Source organism: Cricetulus griseus, chromosome 3 (assembly GCF_003668045.3).
Source record: "Cricetulus griseus strain 17A/GY chromosome 3, alternate assembly CriGri-PICRH-1.0, whole genome shotgun sequence".
NCBI lineage: Eukaryota > Metazoa > Chordata > Mammalia > Rodentia > Cricetidae > Cricetulus > Cricetulus griseus.
In genome coordinates, this window is record NC_048596.1 from 73,366,168 (window position 1) to 73,392,079 (window position 25,912).

Consider the following 25,912-nt stretch of genomic DNA (forward strand, 5'->3'; position numbering starts at 1 on the left):
CCTAAGATGTGTATGTGGACTGTTTCCTGAGCAGTGGGAGACACCAGTCAGAACTGCAGCAGCAAGTCTTGCCTTGGAAATGCTTTCATGCTCAGTGGTTCAGGGGGATCTTAGCACCCGGAGTTCAGGGCGTTTTTGGTTTATTTGCCTGTGGACACCAAAGTTCATGCCCCATGTTTCGCATGCTGTATCTCAAAGCGACTGATAGTGGGAGTGTGAGAGAATCCTCAACTCTTCCTAAACAAAGGGTCTGTGCTTAGGTCAGAAAACAGACCCAGGTGCTCATGCCTAGGTACAGCTGTTCCCTATCACCTGGCTTAACCCCCCCTCCCCCCAGTAAGCACTTCAGTAGATTTTTCTCTAGGCTCTTGAGACTGGAGCGGGCAGCTAAACACTTCAGCCCCACCAAAAGAGGGAACACCTTTTTGACCAAGTATGAAGGAGTCACTTCTCAGCCCTTTCCCTCCAGTGCCTGTCCAGCTGGGATTGGTTGGTCACAGCTCGGCTTTCTCTGGACCCTGTATCAACTGAAGGGACCACCTTGCCCCATCTGCTTTCCCACCCAAGTTCCAGACTCAGGGACTGATACAGACTTAATATCAGCAAGATGAGACGGGTCTAGAGTACAGACTTTTGTGACCTTAGCAAGGAAGGGCAGGCCACACCTTGGGGAATCTTTGCTGTTGGGGGCACATTTTGAGACAATGCCCACTGGGGGTGTGGTGGCTAATGGAGCCCCTCTGAACATGTGCTCCTATCTCACAGAAGAGGAAACAGCCATAGAGGCCAGTGGTTCTTTAGTTGCTGTGTGGCTGGCATTCATACTACATTTACCTGGCTCCACCTCTGCCTAGAGCTTGGCCACATGGGCACATTTGAGTCTTTTTGGTCTTTGGATCATGGTGTCATTCCCATCCTTAGGGTCTTCAAACTTATAAAGACAAATAACTTCAAAGGCTGTTTCCATCCAGCTGGTCATGATCTGCAGCTCTGGAAGGGACCATATGGTTCAATTCTGTTTGCCTGCTTTTCAAAATTAAAAGCACTTTTGAAAGTAGACCATTATTGTTCAAGTGAAATCGTACAGTAATTGAAAGACCTTTATGAACTGAATGCAAGCAGCCACTACTGCTGCCCCCTTTATCTTCTTCCTCCCCGCTCCTTTCGCTCCTCCCCTCTCTCCTGAAATGGTATGTCACTCTACAGTCCAGGCTGGCCTGAAACTCAAGATCTTACTGTTGAAGTCTGTTGAGTGTTAAGAGTACAGGTGATGGAGTACTACTCAGCGGGGGAAAAAAAAGCAAAAAAACAATGGAATCTTGAAATTAGAGGGCAAATGGATGGAACTAGAAGAATCCATTCTGAGCAAGGTAACCCAGTCACAAAAAGACAAGCAGGGTATGTACTCACTCATATGGATTTTAGACATAGAGCAAAGGATTACCAGCCTACAATCCACACTGCCAGAGAAGCTAGGAAACAAGGAGGAGTCTAAGAGAGACATACATGGTCCCCCGGAGAAGGGGAAAGGGACAAGATCTCCTGAGCAAATTGGAAGCATGGGGGGAGGGGAGAGGGAGCTAAGAGAATGAGAAGGGAGAAGAGGAGTAAGGAGAACATGAGGGAGCAGGAAGGTTGTGTAGGGGGAAGAATAGAGGAGAGCAAAATAAGAGATACCATCAGAGAGGGAGTCAGTATAGGTTTAAAGAAAAATCAGGCACTAGAGAAAGGTCTGGAGATCTACTAAGATGACACCAACTAACAATCTAAGCAACAGAGGAGAGGCTACCTTAAATGCCCTGACAATGAGATTGATGACTGACTTATATGCCATCTTATAGCCTTCATGCAGCAGCTGGTGGAAGTAGAAGCAGACAAACACTGAACTGAACTGGAATCCAGTTGCAGAGGAGGAGAGATCCAGACCAGGCTGGCGAAACCCACAGAAACAGCTGACCTGAACAAGGGAGAGCTCTTGGTCCCCAGACTGATAGTGGGAAACCAGCATGGGACTGATCCAGACCCCATGAATGTGGGTGTCAGTGAGGAGACCTTGGAAATCTATGGGGCCTCTTGTAGTGGATCAGTACTTATCCCTAGCATAGGAATGGACTTTGGGAGCCCATTCCACATAGAGGGATACTCCCTCAACCTAGACACATGGGGATGGGCGTAGGCCCTATTCCAAAGGATATGACAGACTCAGAAGACCCCCTATGGAAGGCTTCACCTTCCCTGGGGAGCAGAAAGGGAATGGGATAGGTAGGGTGTTATTTGAGAGGGGGTAGTAGGGGAGGAGGGGAGGGAGAGGGAACTGGGATTGACATGTAAAACAATCTTGTTTTCTAATTCAAATAAAAAAAAAGTACATGTGTGCAGCACCACACCCAGTTTATGTAAGGCTGGGGACTGAACCCAGGGCAAGGGAGTGTCACTTAATTAGAGTAGCACCCTGCTTAGATGCTTAGGTTCAGTTACTGAGACCTTCGGCACTATACCAATGGAGCTATAGCCAAAGACTTCATACCTGGTTTATTTTTACTTTATTTTATTTTATTTTGAGACAGGGTCTTTCTATGTAACCCCAGATGTCCTGGTATACTTTATGTAGATCAGGCTGACCTCAAATGCACAGAGATCCACCTATCTCTGCCTCCCAAATGAAAGGCATTTGTCATTATACCTGGCTTTTAAACAGTCAATTCTATCATTTTGTCTTATATTTGAACGTATTTGGGCCCAGGGCCTTGCAATTGTTAGGCAAATATGTTCTAACACTGAGCTACATCTCTAGTTTCACCTATGTAGTTTTTAATTAATTTTTGAGACAGTCTCACTATGTGGTCTTCCTTAACCTGGAACTCTCAATGTAGACCAAGCAGGCCTCAAACTCATAAGAGTTTCTAGCCTGTGTCCTGGTGGAAAATGCATTTTTATCTACTTTTTTTTTTTTTTTGAGGCAGGTCCTTAATCTGTATCCCAGGCTAACCTGGATTCACTATGTAGCCCAGGTTAACTTTGAACTCAAGTCAGTCCCCTTACCTTTGCTTCCCAGTGCCTCCCATGGCTGAGCTGTCTGCCTTACCTGGAGTCAATGTTTGTCTTTTATAGATTTTATTCTTTATGAGAATGAGTGTTTTGTCTGCATGTGCGTATGGGTAATAAGAATGTGCCTGGTACCAGGAGAAGGTGTTAGCTCCTCTGGGACTGGAACTACAGATGGTTGTAAGCCACCATGTGGGTGCTGAGAACTGAATCTGAGTCCTCTATAAGCAACAAATGTCGTCTTTTTTTTTTTCCTCAGCCAGTCATTTCTCCCTGATGAATGCAAGCGTTCTTAACCACTGAGCCATTTCTTCATCACCTAGCTTTTTATTTTTAAGTTCGTTATTTATTCTGTGTGTTTGTGTGTAAGAGTGTGTATATATGTGGGCATGGACATAGCATGGCTTGTGGCTTACTTGTGGAGGTCAGAGGACAACCTGCAGGAGGAGTTATCTCAGGTCGTCAGGCTTGGTAACAGTTGCCTTGAACATGATTATACCCTGAGCCAAACAGTCTCCATCTTCAGCTGAGCCCACTCTCGAAAAAGCATCCCAGCTGGGATTCACTGTTTACACCTCATAGAGGAACAGGGAGGGCCACGGGGCCCTCACCTGGGTATCTAGCACTGCTGTATGGTCTATCGTATATAACTGTGCCACAATTGAACGTGGCCTCAGAGAGAGGCTAGAATATGTAGGCTGGGAAAGTCTGGGAAAAATGGCACTCTGTGTGCAACTATGGGAAAGTCACAATCCCTGCTAGGTTAAGTATACCAGCCTCGTTTTTTTTGCAGGGAGCACCCACATTCCTGTAAGTAACCATCAGCTATGCTGTGTAATTAAGTTCACGAAACTCATTGGTTCCTCAGTATGAACTTTGTGGAATAGTGCCTGAGTTGCTGACTCCTGGATCAGGTTTGTACATTTTTCTTTCTTTTATATTTTTGGTTGTGAGCCTAGCCTTTAATGGCTGAGCCATCTCTCCAGCCCTCTTTCTTTTTTTAAAATAAGTTTTACATATTTTATTTTTAACAGTATTTTGCTTTTGTTTTTATGTGTCTGAGATTTTGCCTGCATGCATGTGGACCACATGTGTGCCTGGTACCTGAGGGGGCCGAAAGAGGACATTGGATCCTTTGGAATTGTTACAGGTGGTTGTAAAGCCACCATGTGTGATCTGGGAACAGAACATGGGTCCTCTGAAAGAGCAGCAAGTGCTCTTAACATCGGAGTCATCTCTCCAGTCCCCTGGAATAGATTTTTTTGAGGGAGGGGGCTGTTGGAGACAGGGTTTCTCTGTGGCTTTGGAGGCTGTCCTGGAACTAGCTCTTGTAGACCAGGCTGGTCTCGAACTCACAGAGATCCTCCTGCCTCTGCCTCCCCAGTGCTGGGATTAAAGGCGTGGGCCACCACTGCCTGCCCCCTGGAATTTTAAACTCAGCTTCCAAACATGCTTGTAAGACCTTGAAAGACAGGAGGCATAGGCAAAGTGTGTGTGTGTGTGTGTGTGTGTGTGTGTGTGTGTGTGTGTAGAGTGGGAGGGGTGCTTGTTTGAAAAGAAATGGCTTTGTGTGCACAGGTCCTTTGTATTATTTGTCTCTCAGCATCTGGGAATGGGGTTGATTCTAGATCCACCCTACAACACCAAAATCACAGGATGCTCAAGTCCCTCATAAAAATGGCATAGTACTTGCAGGTGACTTAGGTGTGCCCTCATTTACACTGTTTGATTGTTTATGGCATTGGGAATAAAACCCAATGCCTCTTGTAAGCTGGACAAGTGTTCTTTTTGCCACTAAGTTACAACTCCACCCCCTTACACTTTAATCTATTTCTAGATTCTTGCAAAAACTAGTGTAATATAAATAATGACAAGAGCAGAGAAACTCAGCATACATTTAGTACAAATGCAAATTTTTGTTGTTTCTGAAGATAAAACCTAGGGCGTCAAGTGTGCTAGACACTCACTCAACCACTAGCCTACATCCCTACAGTCCTGAATGCTTTTAACTTGTGGTTGGTTGAATTGGCAGATATGAAACCTGAGGATAGAGGTCAGACTGTTCCTAAAAACAGATCAAACCAATGAGTGTGGAGACATAGCTGCCCAGACGCCACCTCCTTCTGTGTAGCTCCTTGGGGATCTCCAGAGTCCCCTAGCTAGGGCACATTTCCCAAAGTTCCACAAGGTCATGGAAGAACTCTGAGAACTCTAGCTCCAGCACTAGGTCTAGCACATGCTCCTCTGTGGTACCCTGCCCTACACTGTAAATGATGGCTGTTTGGTGCTGTTGGCAAATACAGGCTAGGAGCATGCTAAGCAATTTGCAGCTGTCATCTTGTTTAATGTCACAGCCCTGTGTAATAAGCCCCCCACTCCCCCAGTCAGGGTTTCACTATGTAGTCCTGGCTGGCCTGGAACTGACTATTTAGACCAGCTGATCTCAAACTCACAGACATCTGTCTACCTTCACATCCTGAGTGCTGGGATTAGAAGAATGAGCCACCATGCCCGGCCCAGTTTACTTCCCCTGGGACTTTCTGTGCAGAACTTGAACTCACTATCCTCCTGCCTCGGTTTTCCACATTGCTGGGATTACAGGTATGCACCACTATGTCACACTGTTCTTTACCGTCTTCATTCTTTTTCTTTTAAATGAAGGGTTTTCTAAGGGCTCACATGACATATGCTGACATACGACGTTATTATTCTGATAGCTCACAAATGATGGGTTGGGTGATTGTCTTGGTCAGGGTTTCTATTGCTGTAATAAAGCACCAGGACCAAAGGCAACTTTGGGGAGGAAAGGGTCTGTTTCATCTCACAGCTTGCAGTTCATCATCCAGGGAAGTCAGGGCAGAGCTGACAGGGCCCGTGGAAGATGCTGCTCACTGGCTTGCTTAGTTTGCTTTCTGGTAGCATCCAAGACCAGGGGTGGCACTACCACAGTGGACTAGGCTCTCCCATACCAATCATCAATCAAGAATATGCACCCTAGGCTTGTCCTCAGGCCAATCTGAGGTTCCCTCTTCCAAAATAACTCTAGCTTGAGTAAAGTTGACAGAAAACAAGCCAGCACATGGTATTGAATTATTTTACTTCCATTTTAACTTCTGACTTAATAAATACAATGCATCTAACACATGTCAAAAAGGCTATTGGGGTTCCTGAATATTTTTGAAGACTTACTAGATATATGTCTTTGTTGGGTGTGCATATGTGAGTGTAGGTGCCCCAAGGCTAGGGCGTTGGATTCCCCTGGAGCTGGATTTATGAGCAATTGTGAACTGCTGGGACCCTCTGCAGGAGCAGTGAGTTCTCTTCACTACTAAGCATCTCTTCAGCTTTTTAAGAGTAAAGAAGTGAGCCGGTATTGGTGGCACACGCCTTTAATCCCAGCACTCGGGAGGCAGAGGCAGGTGGATCTCTGTGAGTTCGAGACCAGCCTGGTCTCCAGAGCGAGTGCCAGGATAGGCTCCAAAGCTACACAGAGAAACCCTGTCCTGAAAAACCAAAAAAAAAAAAAAAAAAAAAAAAAAAAAGAGTATAGAAGTGGAAGGAAAAATGTTCCTGACCACTTCTAAGAATGTACTGTGGTACACACACGCACACACACACACACACACACACACACACACACACACACACACACACACACACACACACACACACACACACACACACACACACACACACACACACACACACACACACACACACACACACACACACACACACACACACACACACACACACACACACACACACACACACACACACACACACACACACACACACACACACACACACACACACACACACACACACACACACACACACACACACACACACACACACACACACACACACACACACACACACACACACACACACACACGAATGTAATTAAAACAAAATGAATTATCTCTTCTTTCTGGAAAAATGATTTCATTTCTTCATTACAATTGTCTTGCTAATGAGCCCTTCCCATGGTTCCTTGGGGTCATAACAAGTGACGGCTGGTGTAGCTGGAGAGGCTGTTAGACTTTGCTATGATGGTTAAGCATCCCCAAGACAGCTGGGCTGAGAGGAGAAACATTGGCAGGGGCAAGGAAGGAGCATGCTGGGCCAGGGAGTCTAAGAGCAAGACCAGACCCCAGTTTATCCCATCTTTCCACAGATGAGGCTATAGGACAGGCAGGCTCAGACAGACTGGATGATGGCCTGTGACTTTCATGCCAGGCTTGGAAATGTTCATGTACCCCCTTTAGTCAGAGGAGCATCAAAGATCACTACCTTGGGGGCTCTCCCACTACTTGCCTTAGGTGCACAGTTTTCTCTTTTCCGGGTGTTGAGATCCATTCTCTGGGGTCCGACTGACCACAGATGAGGATTAGTGACTGGCTCAGTTTGTGGCTTCTAGATCTCTATGGCTTCCATTCTTTTTTGGTTTTTCGAGACAGGGTTTCTCTGTGGCTTTGGAGGCTGTCCTGGAACTAGCTCTTGTAGACCAGGCTGGTCTCGAACTCACAGAGATCCTCCTGCCTCTGCCTCCCGAGTGCTGGGATTAAAGGAGTGCGTCACCACCACCCGGCTATGTGTAGCCCAAGCTGGCCTCAAACTCATGATCCTCCTGCCTCTGCCTCCTTCAGCAAATCCTACCGGCGTGCGCCACCACAACCAGTGGCTTCCATTCTTGTTTTAAATAAAAGATGAAAGTCCACTTGCCTCTCTTGCTGTTGCTTTTCAGTCCATGGACAAAGCCAGGGCCTCACGAGTTCAAGGCAAACTCTACCAATGAGCTGTACTTTCGGTCCCTAGTATTCCTATCTTTTTTAGTTTGGTCAGATACACTAGGGTGGCCTGGAACTCGAGATCTTCCTGCCTCAACCTTCCAGTGCTGTAATTACTGGTGGTACCATAATTCCTAGCATACATTACTCTCATAGTTTTTAGAGGTTTGTTATGTGTATGTGTGTCTGTGTCTGTGTGGCTGGGTATGTATGAGAGTGCAGGAGTCCACAGAACCCAGAGGTATTACATCCTCCTGGAACCAAGTTTTAAGCAGCTGTGAGTTGCCCAACATGGTTGCTGGCAACTGAACTCAGGTCCTCTGCAAGAGCAGATGTGTTCTTAACTGCTGAGCCATCTCTCCAGCCTATTTACTCCCATATCCTAAAGGCTGTCAAGTTGCTGTTAGCCTCTTCTTCTATTTGGTCTCTTTCCCCATGCTTTTGTTTGGAATTAACCCACAATGTTAGCTGCAGGCCAAGGTTAGCAGCCTGAGGGTCAATGATGGCAAAGGGCGGAGGGGTGTTGAGTGTGAAAAGACATCTGTGTAGGCTGATATATTTGAACACTTGGTCCCTATCTGGTGATGTTGTTTGGGAAGTAAATGGGACCTTCGGGAGGTGGAGCCTCATTGGGGGAAGTGGGTCAGGGGTGGGTTTTGAGCTTCTTCTTCTTCTTCTTCTTTTTTTTTTTTTTTGAATTTTAAGTACAGACTTTACTGATCTAAGAGCACAAAACACTGACATTTCAAGATCAAGGTATCTGCTACCATGTGGTACAGGGTTGTGGCCTATATATATCTCATTGTGCCCACAGCACTTGGAATGAAGAGTCAAGGGGTGAGGCAGGTGAGCAAGGGCTGAGGTAAGCTTGTGCAGAAGAGGCAGTGGGGGAAGAGGGCAGTTCCAACAGCAGGGGAGGAGGAAAAGTGCACAGGAGGGAGGGCTAGCTGAGGAGGACAGGACACAGACTCCCCGTTCCTCTGCGGACTTCCCTGCTTCCCAGACCTGGACGGAAAACTGAGAGGGCAGAGTCAGGGGTGCAGACCTGGAGGGGACAGCAGAGCCTGGGAACTCCCTTTCCTCCACTGTCCTCTTCCCAACAAAGAAAGCCTCACTTTACTATGCCAGGTCCCTGTACCTGAGGAAGAAGCCTGCTTGGAGCAAAATCGTTGAAAAGCAAGAGGAATGCAAAGAAGAGCTGCATTCAACCATTCACAATGGCAGAATTTATAGGCAGAAATGTAGCACTTATTTCTGTTCAGTTGTTCTTTGCAGCAGACCTTATACTTTCTAAGTAGTACTTGGCAATAATGACTTAGTGGTAAGGACAGAAATTTCCTCCAGGTTTTGAGCTTTTACACCCTCCTCCACATCCTATTTGCTCTCAGCTTCCAGACTGCCCATGCCGGGGGGGGGGGGGGGACACGACAACATTCGCGCTCCTGTGTCTCCTACCACGATGGCTTACAGCCTTTCTGGAAGCGTAAGGCAAAATAAACCTTTCTCCTGGAAGTTTCTCTTTGTTGGGGTGATTTATTGCTGCAGTAGCTGCAGAAAAGCAAACAAAACAAAACCTAAGACAAGAGAATAGGGGCAGGGCTGATTATTTTGGTTCAACTTGCTAAAAATTTAAATGAGCCAGGCTGGAAGGCTGCACTAGCACAAAAACGATCAGAATTGGACATAATTCCACACTTACCAGATAAAATCGATGTAGGCATGTTGTGTTCCTTACTTTTCTGTTGCTGTGATAAACTATCACATTCAAGGAAACTTATGGAATCAAGTTTATTTGGGCTCATGGTTCCAGAGGGTGGGAGTCTGTGCTGGTGGGAGGTGGCTGGCAAGACAGCAGGAAGCTGAGAGAACACAAAGCTGAGCAGGAACTGGTTTTAAACTCTCACAGCCCTTCCCCAGGGACATACTTTAGGCAAGGCTGCGCTTCTCCACAACCCCTCTAAACAGTGCTTCCAATGCGGGACCAAGTGTTCAGACGCCTGAGCCTATGTGGGGCAGTTCTCACTCAAACCACTGTGCACATGCTTTGTATTGGGACTCCTTGAACTCCTTCTGTGTGAGAGCCGGGGAGCTGAACGGTATGAAGGAGCCTGGAAAGCCAGAGGCATGAAGGATGAAATGCCAGGGCTCATCCATGCTATTTCTCTATCTTCTCTTTTTCACTTACAATGAAACTGCACCAGGCACCTACTAATCCTACCCTGTGATGTCATCAGAGATTCCCAAGGTGAACAGCATAGGTATGTATGCCCTAACCTCAAGGAGCTCACTGCGAGGCAGGAATGAAATCATCAAAGAGAGAACAAATATAACCTGGGGACAAGAACAAGTGCAGGCTGGTGTGAGGCGTACAGTGTGGAATCTTCCCTGAGCCAGGACAGAAGGAGGCAGGAATGTTCCAGGCGGAAGAGGACATGAGGTCCAGTTCAACAACACAGGAGGGAGAGTGACTCTCAGGAAGGCTGGAGTAGCTGCAGCCTGGGAAAGAGAGGCAGGAGAGAGAAGTGGGGAAGAAAGGCAGGTCACCCCAGCAGAGGCTGGGAAGGCCGCCGTGGCCTCATTTTGCAATGTCTCCTAGGCTTATCAGGGATTTTGTCTTTGATTCAAGAAGAAGACATCTTCGGTAGCAATGCAATGGCACAGTGGCATTTGCAGTCTCTCAGCAGGGTCCAGGCTAGACTCCAGGCAGGAGAGAGCATGAGGCAGATCCAGAAGGCGGGGACATCTGAGGGCAGGTGGGAGAGCTGGAGTATGACTGGGTCCAGAGATGACAGTTTCTACAAGTTTGGATCAAAGATTCTCTCTCGGGGACAGCAAGGCAGGCTAGCAGAAGAGAGTGCTTCACCTCTGACCCCCTGGCCTCCCTTAGCAGAGTCTTATCATGCACTCGTAGAGAAGGTGGGGATGTGCTCAATGCTCACAACAGGGGAATTTAGGACTAGGAACAGCCAAGATAAGGGTATATATCAACATATGGCTGACACGGGTCAGCACCAGTGCTCTCAAGTCTAGTCCTGGGCCATCAGTGTATCAGACCTAGGCCTCAGTCCTTGTCACCCTCATGGAGGGGCTCTAAGCAGCCGGGATCTTTGGTCTCTTCTCCAGATACTGCCGGAGGGTCGGTGACTTCACTAGGGTTTCCATTCAAGACACCTCCATCAGCCTCCATCTTCTCCTTCAGGTTCCGTTTGAAGAAGCCAACCTGTCAGAAGCACACACTGAGTGGGCAGACGTCCAGGGACCAGATGCCCCTGCAAGATGTGAAGATGTCCTGTTCTGACAAATAGGGTATGCCACAGTCACATGGCACCTGCATATCTTGCCTCTCAGAAGTATTTTTTTTTAAGGGGCAGTAGCTCCAGATAAAATAATTTGCCACACAAGCCTGACTACTTGAGTTTAGTCCCCAGAGCAACAGTGGAAGGAAGGAACAGGCTCCTGAGAGTTGTCCTCTGACCTCCACCTGGACACTATGGCATGCTTCCTCCACCACTCCCCAAAAATAACAGGAAAATTTTTATTTTTTCAGATTTATTTTTATTATTTTGTGTGTATGAGTATTCTGTGTGCCTGGTATGTGATGAGGTGGTGACCCTCCATATGGGTGCTGGGAATTGAACCTGGATCTTTTGCAAGAACAAGTGTTCTTAACCATTGAGCCAACTTTCCAACCCACAAATTAAAAAAAATAAAAACAAACATTTAGTCTAGGTGTGGTGGTGCACGCCTTTAATGCCAGCACTCTAGAGTCAGAGGCAGGACGATTTCTATGAGTTCAAGACAGCCTGACCTACATCAGAAGTTCTAGGCAGCCAGGGCTACATGGCGAGACCTTGTCCCCTCCATCCCCCACAAAAAAGAAGAAAATTAAAGAAATAGATATGTTTTTAAATCTTGTGAATACTAAAAGTTTTAAGTTTGGTGATTTATTCTTTAGACTCATTAGAATGCCATGTGTCAGCCAGGCCTGTTAGCCCAACATCACAGTCCCAGCCTTCAGGAGGGAAGACAGCAGGATCTTCAGCTTTAGCCATCTGGGCTACATACTGATATTCTCTTTTAAAAATGTGGGCTAATGCTGTAGTAAGCCTGTCTCAACAAACAAAACAAAACACAAGCAGGGGTTTGGAGAGCATCAGTAAAGAGTGCTGAATGCTTTTGTGGAGAACCTGGGTTCAGTTCCCAGCACCTCTCATAACTCCAGGAGATCTGACTCTCTCTTCCAACCTCCCTCTGTGGGCTCCTGCATATACAAGGTGCACACACACTCATACACACACTCACACACACACTCACACACACACACTCATACACACACTCACACACACACTCACACACACACACTCATACACACACTCACACACACACTCACACACACACACTCACACACTCACACACATGCCCGCACACACACATACATACACACGTCACATCTTTTAAGTAGGTGATATTTTTCTTTCAGTGCTAAGACTGGAACCCAGGGCCTTCTGCATGCCTTGCTTGCCACTGCTCTACCACAGACACGCTTAGATCTCAGTGGATCATTTGACAGTATCTTCTAATAGGAAGAATCAATAGTGTGCTACTTAATTACGTGCTATGCGCGCTCTCCTGAAAGTTTAGAATTGTGTGTGGGCATGTGTGTGTGTGCCAGGGTCTCCACCTCTGAGAACTGTGTGTGTTCATGTGTGTGTGTGCCAGGGTCTCCACCTCTGAGAACTGTGTGTTCATGTGTGTGGGCCAGGGTCTCCATCTCAAGAATTAATTCTAACAATATTTGGATAAATGTGGAAAGTGGTAATGACAGCTGTTTTTGTCACACAGTTTAGATAGATGCAAATGAGAAACCATGGACAGTGTAGATCCTACGTGGTCCTTAATAGGGAAGTTGTTAAATAAAAGATGGAGCACTGACTGGGACAGAAAATAAGCCAAGTTCAGGAGGAGGCAGAGCTGATGGTGGCTGTGGTTGAGAGAGACAACAGGACAAGGCATTAAGTGGGAAACACAAGCCCCAACAGGCTGTGTGGCTCTACCCATTTTTGCCTCTCAACTCCTTACTATTTTTTTTTAATGTGCATTGGTGTTTTGCTTGCATGTATGTGTATGTGAAGGTGTTGGATCCTCTGGAACTTACAGACTGTTGTGAGCTGCCATGTGGGTGCTGGGAATTGAACCCCCGGGTCCTTTGGAAGAGCAGTCAGTACTTTTAACCACTGAGCCATCTCTCCAGCCCCTCTACCTTAACTTTTGAGACAGGGTCTCCATGGACACCTTGTGCCGGCCTTGAACTTGCAGAGAGTCTACCTCTGACCCCCAAATACTGGGACCGCAGGTGCGCACCATTGCATGCAGCGTCTGCTCTGAAACCCTCGAGCTTTTTCATGGAACACCTGTCCTCGGGCCCTCTTTGTCCCTAATTCTTACTTGAGTCCACATTTCAGTTCAAATGCCACCTCTTCTTGGTGGCCCTCCCAGGTCTGAGTTAGGCACCTCCATTACAGGTTGCAGAGTACACAGGCCTTGTTATAGCCTTCATTGTGCTCACGCCTGTCTGTGTCCTGTGTTTCAACTGTGAACTTTATATGAATGGGAACCATGTTTATATTACATGTCTCTGTTTTGTGGGGCCTAGTACAGAACCTGTTACCAGAAGGTCCTCAGTATATGGGTCCCTCCTTCCTCTTTCCTCCCTCAACCTAGTCCTGGCTGGGCCAGTGTTGAGATGAGTGATGGTGAAGTCTCTCTCACTTGTTCTATCTGTAGAAAGATGGGGTGGGCTGAGGCTTTTTCTGTCTCTTATACTCCCTGGCCCACCATGTGCTCCCCTGGCCCCAGCCAGCCCCCCCCCCCACTTTGCCCCAGCTGTCTTGGCGATGCTTAACCATCTGGAAGCTCCTACCTTGTAAAGTGCTAGGAAAATCAACAACAGTAGCACCAGCCCCCCAATGCCGCTGAGCACATACAGGTGCAGCATCTCCTTCTCGTAGACCACATCAACCTTCATGAGGACCTGGGGAGGAGAGCTGGGTGAGGGCAGGAAAGTCCCATCCACCCTAAAGGCCCCTGTGTGCCCAGTCCACCCCCAGTCTAATGTGTGGGTCGCATCACAGCACGCTTTCCCACAGATATGTCAGCCACCCCTCACCAGTCACTTGGCCACATGTATCATAGGCTGCCCTGAGGTCTCCTGTTGGCACCAGGAGGACACACCTCTGCTGGCACTCAAAGCCCAGAAGAACCTGCTTTCTGTGTTTAGATCCATCTTCTAGCCACACTGAATTGCCTGATCCCTGAGGCCTGGGCCTCTGTGCTCACTGCAGGGCTGGTGGCCCTTTGCTAAGGTCCCATTGCTCTGATCTTTAGCAGACACCTGTGTCTGTAACATCTCAGAAAGTGACTCTGCGGTTGGCTTGCTTCCCAGTGAGGTGGGACCTCCTGTTTCACAAGGATTTGAATTAGAGTAGGCTCCGACTGGGGCCAAGCTTCCCTTCTCCCATTGACCCCTCCGTATGAGCTCTGCATGGGTTCCCAAACCTCTCTGCTGTCTGTTTGCAGGCTTGCGAGGTACATACCTGGGCCATGGAGGCTTTGCTGCCATACAAGTGGAAATGCTTGCTGCTGTTGAAGGAGATGGAGAGTGAGCTGCAGAGGCTGAGCGTGGAGGAGGCCTGTGGAGGGAGGAGAATGTCAGCACAGGACTGAGACCCCAGACTTCTGCCCACTTACACAGGGAAGGAGAGGACCCAATTCTTTGCCTCCTCTTATTACTCTACTGTGATGGTCTAACATGTCACTCACTCCTCAGTGAGGAGGGGGATTTCCTAGAATTAACTACCCTTGGCAACCATGGTACATGGCTCTCACCCCAGTACTTAGGAGGCAATGGTTGGAAGATCATAAATTGGAGGCTAGTCTGGCTACATAGTGACTCAAAAGCAAACAAAGCTGGGTGTGGTGGCCCATGCCTGTAATCCCAGCACTTGGGAGGCAGAGGCAAGTGGATATCTGTGAGTTTCAGGACAGCCTGGTCTGCAGACATAGTTTCAGGCCAGTCAGATCTACAGAGTGACTACCAGTGTGATAAAAAAAAAAAATCCTGTCTCAAAAAAACAAAATAAAAGTAAACAACAACCCCCCCCCCACACACACACACAAACACCCTATAAATTTCAAACAAATCCAGGTGATTTGTTGTAGTTTGTTTGCAACTATGCAGACCTGGGTGTTACTTAAGAAGAGACAAATGGAGAGAGCCCTTGTGGGAAGCCCCTCCCCACCACTCCTAAGGCAAATGGACCCTCAACACTCCTCACTGCCAACTACAAGCAGGCCCTACCTTAATTTCCTTTGCGAGTTCCACTGTCCCGGTCACTTGGATGAGGATCTCCCGCCGGAAGACAATTGGGCAGCGGAACAGAATTCCAGGTAGACAAGGCTGTTGTGGTCAAGAGCACCAGTCAGAGAGGTGCACCGTCCCCAGCTTACTGCCCACCTCCAGCCTGAGTCCTCAGCACACACACCCATACCTCATCTTCACTAGATGGCCTCTTCAGGTCCTCAGTGTGGCAAGTGACAGGAGGATCCTAGGGATTGGAGGTGGGGTCTTCAGTAGGTCTGAAGCCTCTTCCTTCCCCACAGAACTCAGACCCCCCACCCAAGATAACCCTTGTCTAACTCAGACGTCACCGAGTTCATGGAACTGTGGTCCATCCATCAATATTCCCTTCAAAAGAGTTGTTTCCCACCATGGAGCAGCTCACTTTGCCCTCTTCTGAGTGGTACTCACCATCTGTACATTCCATGTGTGTGTGATGGTGCTCTCACTGTGAGGCTGTGGCACCCCAACCAAGGCCTCCAGTGTGGGCATGTTGTGGTCATAGGCAGAAGGCTGAATCCTCACCTGGGAAAGGGTAGAGACTGAAAAGTTTGAATGGCAACTACCCCAACTACTACCCACCCTGTGTGACCCGAGGCACTGCCTGGGTGAATTCTAGAGCCTGTTGTCTTCTTCGCAGTACATAATGATGGGCCATACCTGAGCCTGCCCTAGTGCCTTCTTGCAAGTGTGGTTAAGAGGACTGGCTGCTCTTCCAAAGGACCCAGGTTCAGTTCCCAGCACCCACACGGCAATTTGCCTCCATCTAGAACTCCAGTTCCAGAGGACCAAACACCTTCTGGCCTCTGGAGGTACCAGGCGTGCAAGTGACACACAGACATACATGCAGGCAAAACACCCATACACATAAAGAAATAAAATTAAAAAAATAAAAGAAAGTGTGGTTTCGAGGACCCTTCCTTCCCCATGGGAGTTCATACCTGGTAGATATGCTGGACTTGCTGGGTCTTGGGACCTTTAGGGGTGAAACTGGTGTACAGTGTGGAGTTCTCCTGGCTGTAGAAAGAGAATTTTAGAGATGGAAGGTAGAAGAGAAACAGCCCAGACCCCAAGAAGCCTCTGAGCCCCCTGCACTGTGCTAGGAATTTCACAGGCACCTTGTCATGTGGTCCTACTAAGGCCAATAGAGAGATAGGACTGAAGCTTTGGAATTAAGGTCATACCTTGGGAGCCATGTCTTCACTACCACATGCCACCTTCATTAGTGTCTCAACACAGCTCATTGTCTAGATAACCATCTCTTCCTACGTGTCCTTCCCCTGTGCACAGCCCTCTGACTCCCACAGTTTCACCCTGCCTGCGGCTTACCTGTTCATGCCAACTGCCTTCCCACTACTCTCTTGTACACGCTGTCGGTGTTGGAGCCTGCCTCCTTGCCTTTGTCTATGCTCTGCTCGCTGTCTCCTTCCCGGCCCTCAGCTTCCTGCCTCTAGATGGAAGGCCAAGGCAACTTTCTCCATGAACCTTCCCTCTCTCCAACACCTGGACCATCTTTCATGTTAACACTACCTGGCTATGTTTAGAAGTACTGGAGGCTTGAGCTCAGACATCAGCAACGTCCTCGCCACATCCACCCAATTTCAAAAAACCACTGTGCTCTCTATATAATAACCAGAACATCCAACCAGAGACCCTTTGAGGCTGATACCACTGCAGGCTGGCGACACTGACCCCATGTGTGTGAGTCTGCTCTGACCAGATGGTAAGGGGCTGGAGGGCAAAGGCCATTCTAGAAATGTTCCTCCACATTCTTCCAGCACTATAATCCCAAGAGAGAGGGAATCTAGTGCAACTGGACACAGCCAGGTGCTTTGGAATCAGACAAACTTGAGCTTAGTCCTTCCTAGCTGCATGGCCTTGGGCAAACACCAGCCTTCACGGAACCTGTGTCCATCAGTAGGGTGCAGAGGCTCCTCACAGGGGTAAGGGAAGCTGCAGACAGAGCCTGCCACCAGTCAGCTGACAGCATGCTTCTCCACACATGAACACTGTGGACTGACTGGATTCGCACAGAGCTCTGAAAGAGTCTCCTACTTTGGAACCCTGAAGCCTGTTGTGGTGGGGATGAGTTCTGACTGAATCTGAGAAGGAAGAGGGCTGCTGGTGGGGGGACCCTGGGTGACAAGGACACCCATGTGGGAAGACTGGGGTAGAAGGAGGGAGTGGCTGAGCTCAGTGGCACTCACTCCTCAATGAGGATGTTGACTGGGTAGAGGATGGGGATGCGCATGGCGGCTGAGTTGTCCTCCAGGAGGCTTGAGTCCTCATTTTCACTGCATGGGGCAAGGTGGGGGGACACCGTTAGAAGAGCATGGCCAGGCTTCCTGACCATCTAACCCCAGCCCCGGCATGTGGATGGGCCTGCTTACCAGTGCACAGTGCCATTCAGCTCAACAAAATCTCCCCAGGAGCTGTTGAGCAGTGTGTTAAACATCACCTGGAGGCTGACCTGGTGGGGAAACAGAGGTGAGAAGATGGAGGTGTCTCAGAGGTAACCTGGTTCCAGCTGGGTTATCAGCCCTACAGTGACTATAGAGTGTGTGCTTTCTGGCCCTGGGTAGGTCTCATCCCCACTGGATAGATGAAGAAATTGAAGCTCTGGAGGCTGAGTGAGGTGTGCAAGGCCACAAAAGGAATTGACTCAGTCTCAGGTTTGTCTCATCCCAAATCTAGGCTCAGAGAGGCAAAACAGCTCTGGATACTACCCACTTATGTATGACAGGGTAGACTCTTCCTGGCCAACTACCTGCTCCCTCCCCAGAACCAAGATCTCCTCCCTGTTTGCCAGCTCAGGCCCTGGTGGGAGAGCTGGCCAACACTCACCTGCAGGCCTGCCTTGAAGATGGGAGAGCTGACATTGCAGGCCAGTGTCTTGGTCAGGAGACGGGGCTCATAAGCCAGCTCCTGGCAGCTCACAGGAACTCTGCTGTGTGGCTGAGAATGAGGAAGCCTTTTGTGAACAAGGTCCAGGGTTCCCCAGAGGCCACTAACTCTCAGGGCTTGTAGCTCTCAGGACTGTGTTGTGCCATGACACATACTCAGAGAGGCAGGCCCAGAGAAGGAAAAGACGAAGGCATAGCTGAACCTAGCAGTGTATGTCTTCAGCTGCTGTTACTCAAGAGGCTGAGGCAGGTAGATTGCTGAACCCAAAAGTCTGAGTCCAACCTGGGCAACACTGGGATACAATATTAAACAAAACAAACCACGTAAACTGAAATAAGCCAGCTATGCAGGACACATGTGAGTCCATTGCTTTGTGCACTCTAATATTTAAATTCACAGAATAGTAAGTGAGAAGTTGGCAAGAGACCAAGAACAGGGAATGATACCTAGTGTTCAACGGGCGTTAGAGGATGTAAGAGTTCTGGAAAAATGGTTGTGTGACAATGTGACTAGAGACTCAACATTAGTGAGCTACATGCCTAGGAAGGGTTAGAATTCTAAAACTTGGGTTGGAGAGATGGCTCAGCAGTTAAGAGCATTGGCTGCTCTTGCAGAGGTCCTGAGTTCAATTCCCAGCAACCACATGATGGCTCACAATCATCCGTAATGAGATCTGGCGCCCTCTTCTGGCCTTTGGGGATACATGCAGACAGAACACTATTCACAATAAATAAATAAATCTTTAAAAAAAAAAAATCTAAAACTTACATACATTCGCCGCTAAAAGTAAGCCAGCCAGCGGTGAGGTACACCTTTAATCCCAGCACTCAGGATTCAGAGGCAGGTAGATCTCTGTGAGTTCGAGGTTAATCTGATCTACACAGCTAGTTCCAGGACAGCCAGGGCTACATACAAAAAAATCCTGTCTGAGAAAAACAAAAAAGCGAGGAGGAGCTCCCTGCTCCCTGAATCTGGTAGCACCCCACTCTTCCATCCCTTTCCGCTAACTGACCCAGGAACCAGAGCCCTCATCCAGTGGCTGATGGAAGCAGAGACAGACATCCACAGATATACACTGAGCTGAAATTGGGAATTTAGTTGAAGAGAGGGAGGAATGAAGATCGAAGGGGTCTGTACCAGGTTGGAGAAACCCACAGGAACAGTTGGCCTGAACAAGGGAGAGCACATCGACCCCAGATGCTGTCGGGGAGGCCAGTACAAGACTGATCCAGACCCCTGAACATGGATGTCAATAAGGAGGCCTCTGCACTCCAGGGAGCCTCTGGTGGTGGATTAGTATTTTTCCCTGGTGCAAGAAGGGACTTTGAGAGCCCATCCCATGTGAAGGGATACACTCTGGCCCTGGACACATGGGGAAGGGCCCAGGACCAGCACAGGAAGATTTGGTGGACTTTGCAGAGCCCCCATTGAGGGCCCTACCCTGCCTGGGGAGTGGTGGGTGGATGGGGTGGGGGTAGGCTGGGGGTGGGGAGGAGGGATGGGGGTGAGGGGAGGGAGAGGGAGAAGGGACTTACATGTGAAACAAGCTTGTTCCCTAACTAGAACTAATAAATAAATTTAAAAAAAAAAAGAAAAAGAAAAAGAAAAAGAAAAAAGCTGAAAGTCTCAACTTGAGTTTAATCCCTGGGAATGAAATGGTGGAAGGAGAGAAATTACTCCTTTGACCTTTACAGGTGTGTTATAGCATGTGAGTGCTGACACATGTGTGCACCTTCATACAGACATGTGTAAAACAAATAAATAATAATAACTTTAAAAATTAAAATATAGGGGAAAATAACTATAGAGAGAAAAAAATGCCAACTGGTTAAAACAAATACAAAATAGGTACATAATGTAATTGTATATATGTTTGATATATACATAAAATATAAAAAATACACTTAGTGGGGCTGGAAAGATGTTGCAGCAGTTAAGAGCATTGACTGCTCTTCCAAAGGACCTGGATTCAGTTCCCAGCACTCACATGGCAGCTCACACCTGTCTGTAACTCCAGTTCCAGGGCTTCTGACACTCTCACACAGACACGCATATAGGCAAAGTACCAATGAACACTGAGAAAAACAAAAACAAAACAAAACAAACAAACAAAAAAAATCCACACACTTAGGGACTAAAAGGATAATCCCAAAGGATAAGAACAGGAATTGCTCAGCTAGGGGTTTAGCTTAGTATCTGAGCACTTGCCTAACATATTCAAGGCCCTGTATTCAATTGTCAGTGTTGCAAATACATACATACATGCATGTAGTGATTGCTGAGATGTCCATAAAACTCTTTGAACTTCTTTGTCCCTTCCAAGCTTCCATGGTTATCACTTATGATTTTAAAAACATTTGAAGCATTAAAAGTTCTGTCTGTTTGGAGACAGAGTCTCAGTATCCCAGACTAATCTCTGACTTACTATGTAGCCAAAGGAGAGCTTGGCCTTCTCACACCCGCCAGCTCTCCCACCTCTGTCTCAGTGCTGGGATTACAGGTGCCACCTCCCTTCCCAGCTGTATTCAGTGCTGGGAGGAACGCTGGGCTTCATGCTTGCTAGGCTAGCACACTAAAAGTCCTATTCAACACAAGGCACGACACTGCTCAGAAGGACTTCAACCATCTCCCGGGGATGGAATTTTATGTTACCAAGTGTGCTAAAGACATCACCCCAGAGCCTCTTTCATGAACTTCTTTCTCTTCCTTTCCTTCTTACTTTTTATTTTTTTAGTAGGCATTATTATAGCTGAGCATGATGACTTACACCTTTCATCCCAGAACTTGGGAGGCAGAGACAGGTGGATCTCTGTGAGTTCAAGGCCAGCCTGGGTTACATGTGAGAACCTGTCTCAAGAAAACAAAACAAAATATATACATGCTTATTTGTTTTTATATATATGAGTATGTAGTTGAGTGCGTGTGTGCATGTGTGCATGTGGGCGTGCGTGCAACACATGCATACAGGAACCCATCAAAGTCAGAAGAGGCAACAGAACCCTGGGAATTGGAGTCACAGCAGTTGTGAGCCACCACGTGGATGCTGGGAACTAAACCTGGGTCATTTAGAACAGCAGTCAGTGCTCTTAACTGCCAAGCCATCTCTCTAGTTCCTTTTAATTTTATTTCTAAGTATGTATATGTATGAGGGTACACACACGTGTGAGCTTTTTACATGGGGACCAGATTCAGGTCTTCATGTGTACAAAAACAATCCTTTACCTACTGACTGAGCCATCTCATCTCACCAGCCTCATTTTTTTTTGGGGGGGGGGCACTAAAAAGAGACTCCAAGGCCAAAGAGCTTATGCCTCAGCTCAGGCTGGGAATGCGGACATGACCCTCAGAGCCTTACACATTAGCAGCCGTCCCACCCACTCTGGCCATCCGGGCTACCCAAAGCTCATTGCAGGAACAGGAGCCAGTGCAGGAAACTACTTGCAGGTGGTACCCTTGGGCTCACCTTAAGCATCTCCACCTTTCGGAAGGAGAGTCCCGGAGGGAAGCTCAAGTCCAGCTGCACCCAGTAAGCATCCTCTCCTGAATTGCTCAGCGTCCACTCCACAGCAAGGCTGGCGGAGGAAGTCAGACGCAGGACTCGGGATCTGGAGGATTGGGAGGTGACCAGAAAACAAGTCATGGGGGCCAAGACGGCAGGAGACAGCATAAGGTGAGAATTTCAGAGCTGAGGGAGCTGGCCAACTACACACACCAACCAGCTCCTATGCTTAGGCTCAGGGCCCTAACACTATCTAATCCCTATAGGGAGACACTGTAGCCCCGCCTTCTAGGAGCCGCTACAGGTGTGTGGGCGTGGTCAGGGGGAGGTTGAGGATGACGGGGAGGGGGGATTCTTAAGGAGCCGCAGACACATGGGGAGCCCCTTCTCTCTGGCTTGCTGCCTCTGGGCACGCTCTGGCTTGCGTTTGGCTGGTGTTTATCTGAATAAAGATACCTTAACCTTACGGACTACAGATCGTCTGGTTATAAATCCCTGTTCAAGCTCTGCTAACAGCTGCCTTTCTCAGGGAAGGAAGGTGAGACCCAGAGTGGACACAGCCCATTCCTGACGGGTCTTTTGACACTGCCTCAGCATTCTTTGCAGCTACCTCAAGAAGATGGAGCTGAATTGAAGAAGGGGTCAAGGGACAAAGGCTTACAGACCTGGCAGAGGACAACAGGGCCAGGTTTGCCTCACACTTCTTGTCCTCACCACAGTTCTTCTCAAACGGGATCTGAAAGGCCAAGACAGGACCCAGAAGAAGGCTCAGGCCCCAGACCCAGCACAGCTGGACAGGAACCCCGGGCCCATGTGTCTGCCTCTCCTCCCTCTTACCTCCTTAGTCACTGTGTGTATTGAAGGTCTCAGGATGGGCTGCGTGTCCCTGCCCTGTTGAGCATGGAGAAATGAAGACAGTACTCAGGTGAGTGAGCAGTTCTTGTGATGGGACCAGAAGGGCTTGGGGCTCATCTAGAATGACTGTGATCTTCCCACACACACACACGATCTTTCTCTAATGACAGCTCCACAGTAGGAGGATGAGGCTAGGGGTGCCTCTCCCTCCCTTTGTCTGCACTGGGACAAAGCAGACTACAGTTCCACCCTTGGCAGGAGCTCCTGGCTGTTCAGCATCTGGTCTCACCTGCCTTTCTCTGCGGTTTGCCTCTGCCTGCTTTTCAACTCCTAGAAATTCAATACCATTTTCCCCAGCATTTCCTGAACTTCTCCTCCAGACCAGCCCTCCCACCCCCCATTTCTGAGCACTGGGTAATGTGTTCGATTGTAAAACAGACATGGAGGGAGAAATGACAAGGCAATGTCCACCATGGGGAAGGGTTATGATGAGAAAATGATGACGCAGAGCATGGAAAGGGACTCCTAACCCCGACAAGGAAGTGTCCTGATGCAATAGCACCCCCACTAATTGCTGCATTTGGATCTCGAATGCCCACTTCTCCATGTGTCGAGGCTTGGTCCCAGTCTATGCTGCCATTGAAAGGTGGCAGAACCTCTAAGTGCTAACCCTAGTTGATGACTGTTATGTCATTAGAGGTGTGCCCTTGAAGTTGTCACTGGCAGCCCAACTCTTTCCTCCTCTCTCTTCCCAGCTGCAATGCTGTGGGTAGGTGGTTTTACCATGCATCCCCAACCGTGATATGTGCTCATCACAACCCCAGAGCAACAGAGCAACTGATGACCATGGACTGTAACCTCTGAGGTCATGAGCCCAAATGAACCTTTCTTCTTTATTAATTGATTATCTATCCAATATCTGTTGCCAGAACAGATATTGCACTTGAAGGAGGAGGAGGAGGAGGAGGAGGAGGAGGAGGAGGAGGAGGAGCAGAAGAAGAAGAAGAAGAAGAAGAAGAAGAAGAAGAAGAAGAAGAAGAAGAAGAAGAAGAAGAAGCATCCAGGTGAAGGAAATGGAGATGGAAATTTAGAGGCTACAAAGGCCCTGAGGCAAGAGAGGCAGTGGGCTCTCCCAGCAGAGTCCAGGTTCCATTGAGCCTTGTGAGCAATGCCCGGGCACTGACATTATGTTCTAAAGGTGGTGGAAGCCTAGGAAGACTTCAGAGGTTATCACAGCTGGATCTAGAGGACTCCAGCCTCCCGACTTTATGTGGATAGAGTCCTAGTGGACTCTGCTGACTGCTCCCCACCCACCTCAGCATCACACCTGTGGAACCATGAGCCAAATGGGTGTCCAAGGCCTTGAACTCCTTAGTTGTTTTTCTGAAAGAAGCGAGGCCCATCACCCACACCCCTTGACCACATCAGCACACACCACCCGCACATCCCATCCCACCCCTGCTGCCTCTGCCTAATCTACTCATTTTCTACAACCCAGACCTAATGACAATTCCCAGGAAGGCCGTCCTGATGTTGACTGTGACCTACTCAAGTACCCTTCTGATGTACTGGGTTTTCTTTAGAGGCAGCTGGTAGTCCCCAAACAGGGCTTTTCACCTCCTGCCTTAAGGACAGTCTCCACTTTTTACTTTCCTTTTTTTTCTTTCTATTTATTCTCTTGTACAATACATCCTGACTGCAGCCTTCCCTCCCTCCACTCCTCTCAGCCCCCCCCACTCTCCCCCAGAACCACTGGTCCTCCATTTCCCTTCAGAAAAGAGCAGGCCTCCCAGGGATGTCAGTCTCCACTTCCCCTGGCAGGGTTTCTCTGTATAGCAGCCCTGGCTGTCCTAGAACTCTCTCTGTAGACCAGGCTGGCCTGAAACTCAGAGATCCCCCTGCCTCTGCCTCCTGAGTGCTGGGATTAAAAGGCCTGCACCATCACTGCCCAGCAAATCTCTATTTTTCTTAGCCTTTCTTGAAGCTAAATATGATCATATGACTAAATTCTGATCCATGGAATGTCAGTAATAGTGTTATGTAGATTTTTAGGAAGTATTCTTCAAGGGAAGCTCTGTACACTGCTCTGTCCTTGTTGGCCAGGTACACAGATGAGATAACTGTAGCCCAAGCATCTGGGAACACAAGATGCCACCACCACAGAAACCACACTGCCCTAAAAACAAAAGTTTTTTTGGTTTTTGCAAATAGTTTGTTGACTCCTGCCTTGTACAATAGACTTCCCACATAATGGAAAGAGAGAGCTGATCTCTCTCTCTCTCTCTCTCTCTCTCTCTCTCTCTCTCTCTCTCTCTCTCTCTCTCTCTCTCAAGCGTGCATGCACACACACACACACTATATATATATATATATATATTATATGTAATAGAAGAGGTTTTTTTTTTTTTTTGACATCATTCTTAGCTGGGTGTGATGGCTCACACCTATAACCCCAGCAATTAGGAAGTTGAAGCAGCAGGCAGGATTATCAAGTATTCCAGGCCAACCTGGGCTACAGAGTGAGACGGGAAGAGGGAATATCTAAACAAACAAAAGCCAAGCACACAAAAAGCCAGTTTTAATGTAGACCTCTATTATTTGAAGTTGAGTAGGCCTAGCAGGTATCTTGGCCTAGAACAGACCTAGTCGCTTCTTGTATGATTCAGAGGCCCAGGTCCCACACATGCTAAGGCTGAACTCTCTAGTCCCCCTTCCTGACAGAGCTGTGCTCTCTAGGGCTTCAGGGTGCCATCATCCACCATATCTGAAGGGCAAATGGCCACTGTCTTTTGCTTCTCTGTGCATCTCAAGCTCCTGGAAATCCTGCTCTAGACTGTCTTTAATGCATCTCCTCCTCCACATTCCCAGAGTGCCTTGCTTCACACCTGACTATTGCCTGGTGGGGCCCACCACCACAGCATCCTCCCTGCCTCCAGGTTCATGCAGCCCACATCAGTGCTGGAACTAGCTGCCTAAACGTCCATGTGGCAGTAGCAATGTCTCTTCCCCCTGTCCTAAATATCTGGTCCTGCCCTACGGGGCTTTGTTTGCTTCCATGCATATTGGGTATGAACGCCATCTAGGCCTGGTCCCTGGCACTGGGTTAGGGGTGTGAATATGACCACGTGACAACAATGGGAAGGTCTCTCTCTTTTACTTGGTTGGCAGAAGTCTGACCAAGTGCGGTACAAGGCCAATAAGCTACACACAATACAAAGAGAACTTCCTAAGCTTGGCAACAGGCCACATGCCTGTAATCAGGATTTAGGAAATGGAAGCAGGTAAACCAGGAGTTTGAAGACAACCTGGGCATCATAGCAAGATCCAGGCCAGTCTGGGCTGTATGAAGGAGGGAGTGGGGAGAAAAGAGGGAAAGACTCTTGATGCCTTTGTCCAGGTGTCTGGATACAGACACACATG

At 48.2% G+C, this 25,912-nt stretch overlaps 1 protein-coding gene across 1 annotated transcript in view; it reads right to left on the reverse strand.

Moving 5' to 3' along the window:
• Nucleotides 1–9,643: 9,643 nt before the first annotated feature.
• The window catches only part of Itgal (integrin subunit alpha L), a 35,636-nt gene continuing 19,367 nt past the window's right edge, over nucleotides 9,644–25,912 (reverse strand). Inside the window, exons 19-31 of the mRNA XM_027404566.2 lie at nucleotides 22,475–22,528; nucleotides 22,303–22,373; nucleotides 21,602–21,743; nucleotides 18,079–18,189; nucleotides 17,625–17,704; nucleotides 17,442–17,528; nucleotides 16,176–16,251; nucleotides 15,646–15,759; nucleotides 15,386–15,442; nucleotides 15,196–15,294; nucleotides 14,432–14,527; nucleotides 13,759–13,869; nucleotides 9,644–11,058 (exon numbers count right to left, since the gene is read on the reverse strand). Coding sequence (XP_027260367.1) covers nucleotides 10,900–11,058; nucleotides 13,759–13,869; nucleotides 14,432–14,527; nucleotides 15,196–15,294; nucleotides 15,386–15,442; nucleotides 15,646–15,759; nucleotides 16,176–16,251; nucleotides 17,442–17,528; nucleotides 17,625–17,704; nucleotides 18,079–18,189; nucleotides 21,602–21,743; nucleotides 22,303–22,373; nucleotides 22,475–22,528 — 1,257 coding nt within the window. The 3' untranslated portion in view covers nucleotides 9,644–10,899. The remainder of the gene's footprint in view (nucleotides 11,059–13,758; nucleotides 13,870–14,431; nucleotides 14,528–15,195; nucleotides 15,295–15,385; nucleotides 15,443–15,645; nucleotides 15,760–16,175; nucleotides 16,252–17,441; nucleotides 17,529–17,624; nucleotides 17,705–18,078; nucleotides 18,190–21,601; nucleotides 21,744–22,302; nucleotides 22,374–22,474; nucleotides 22,529–25,912) is intronic.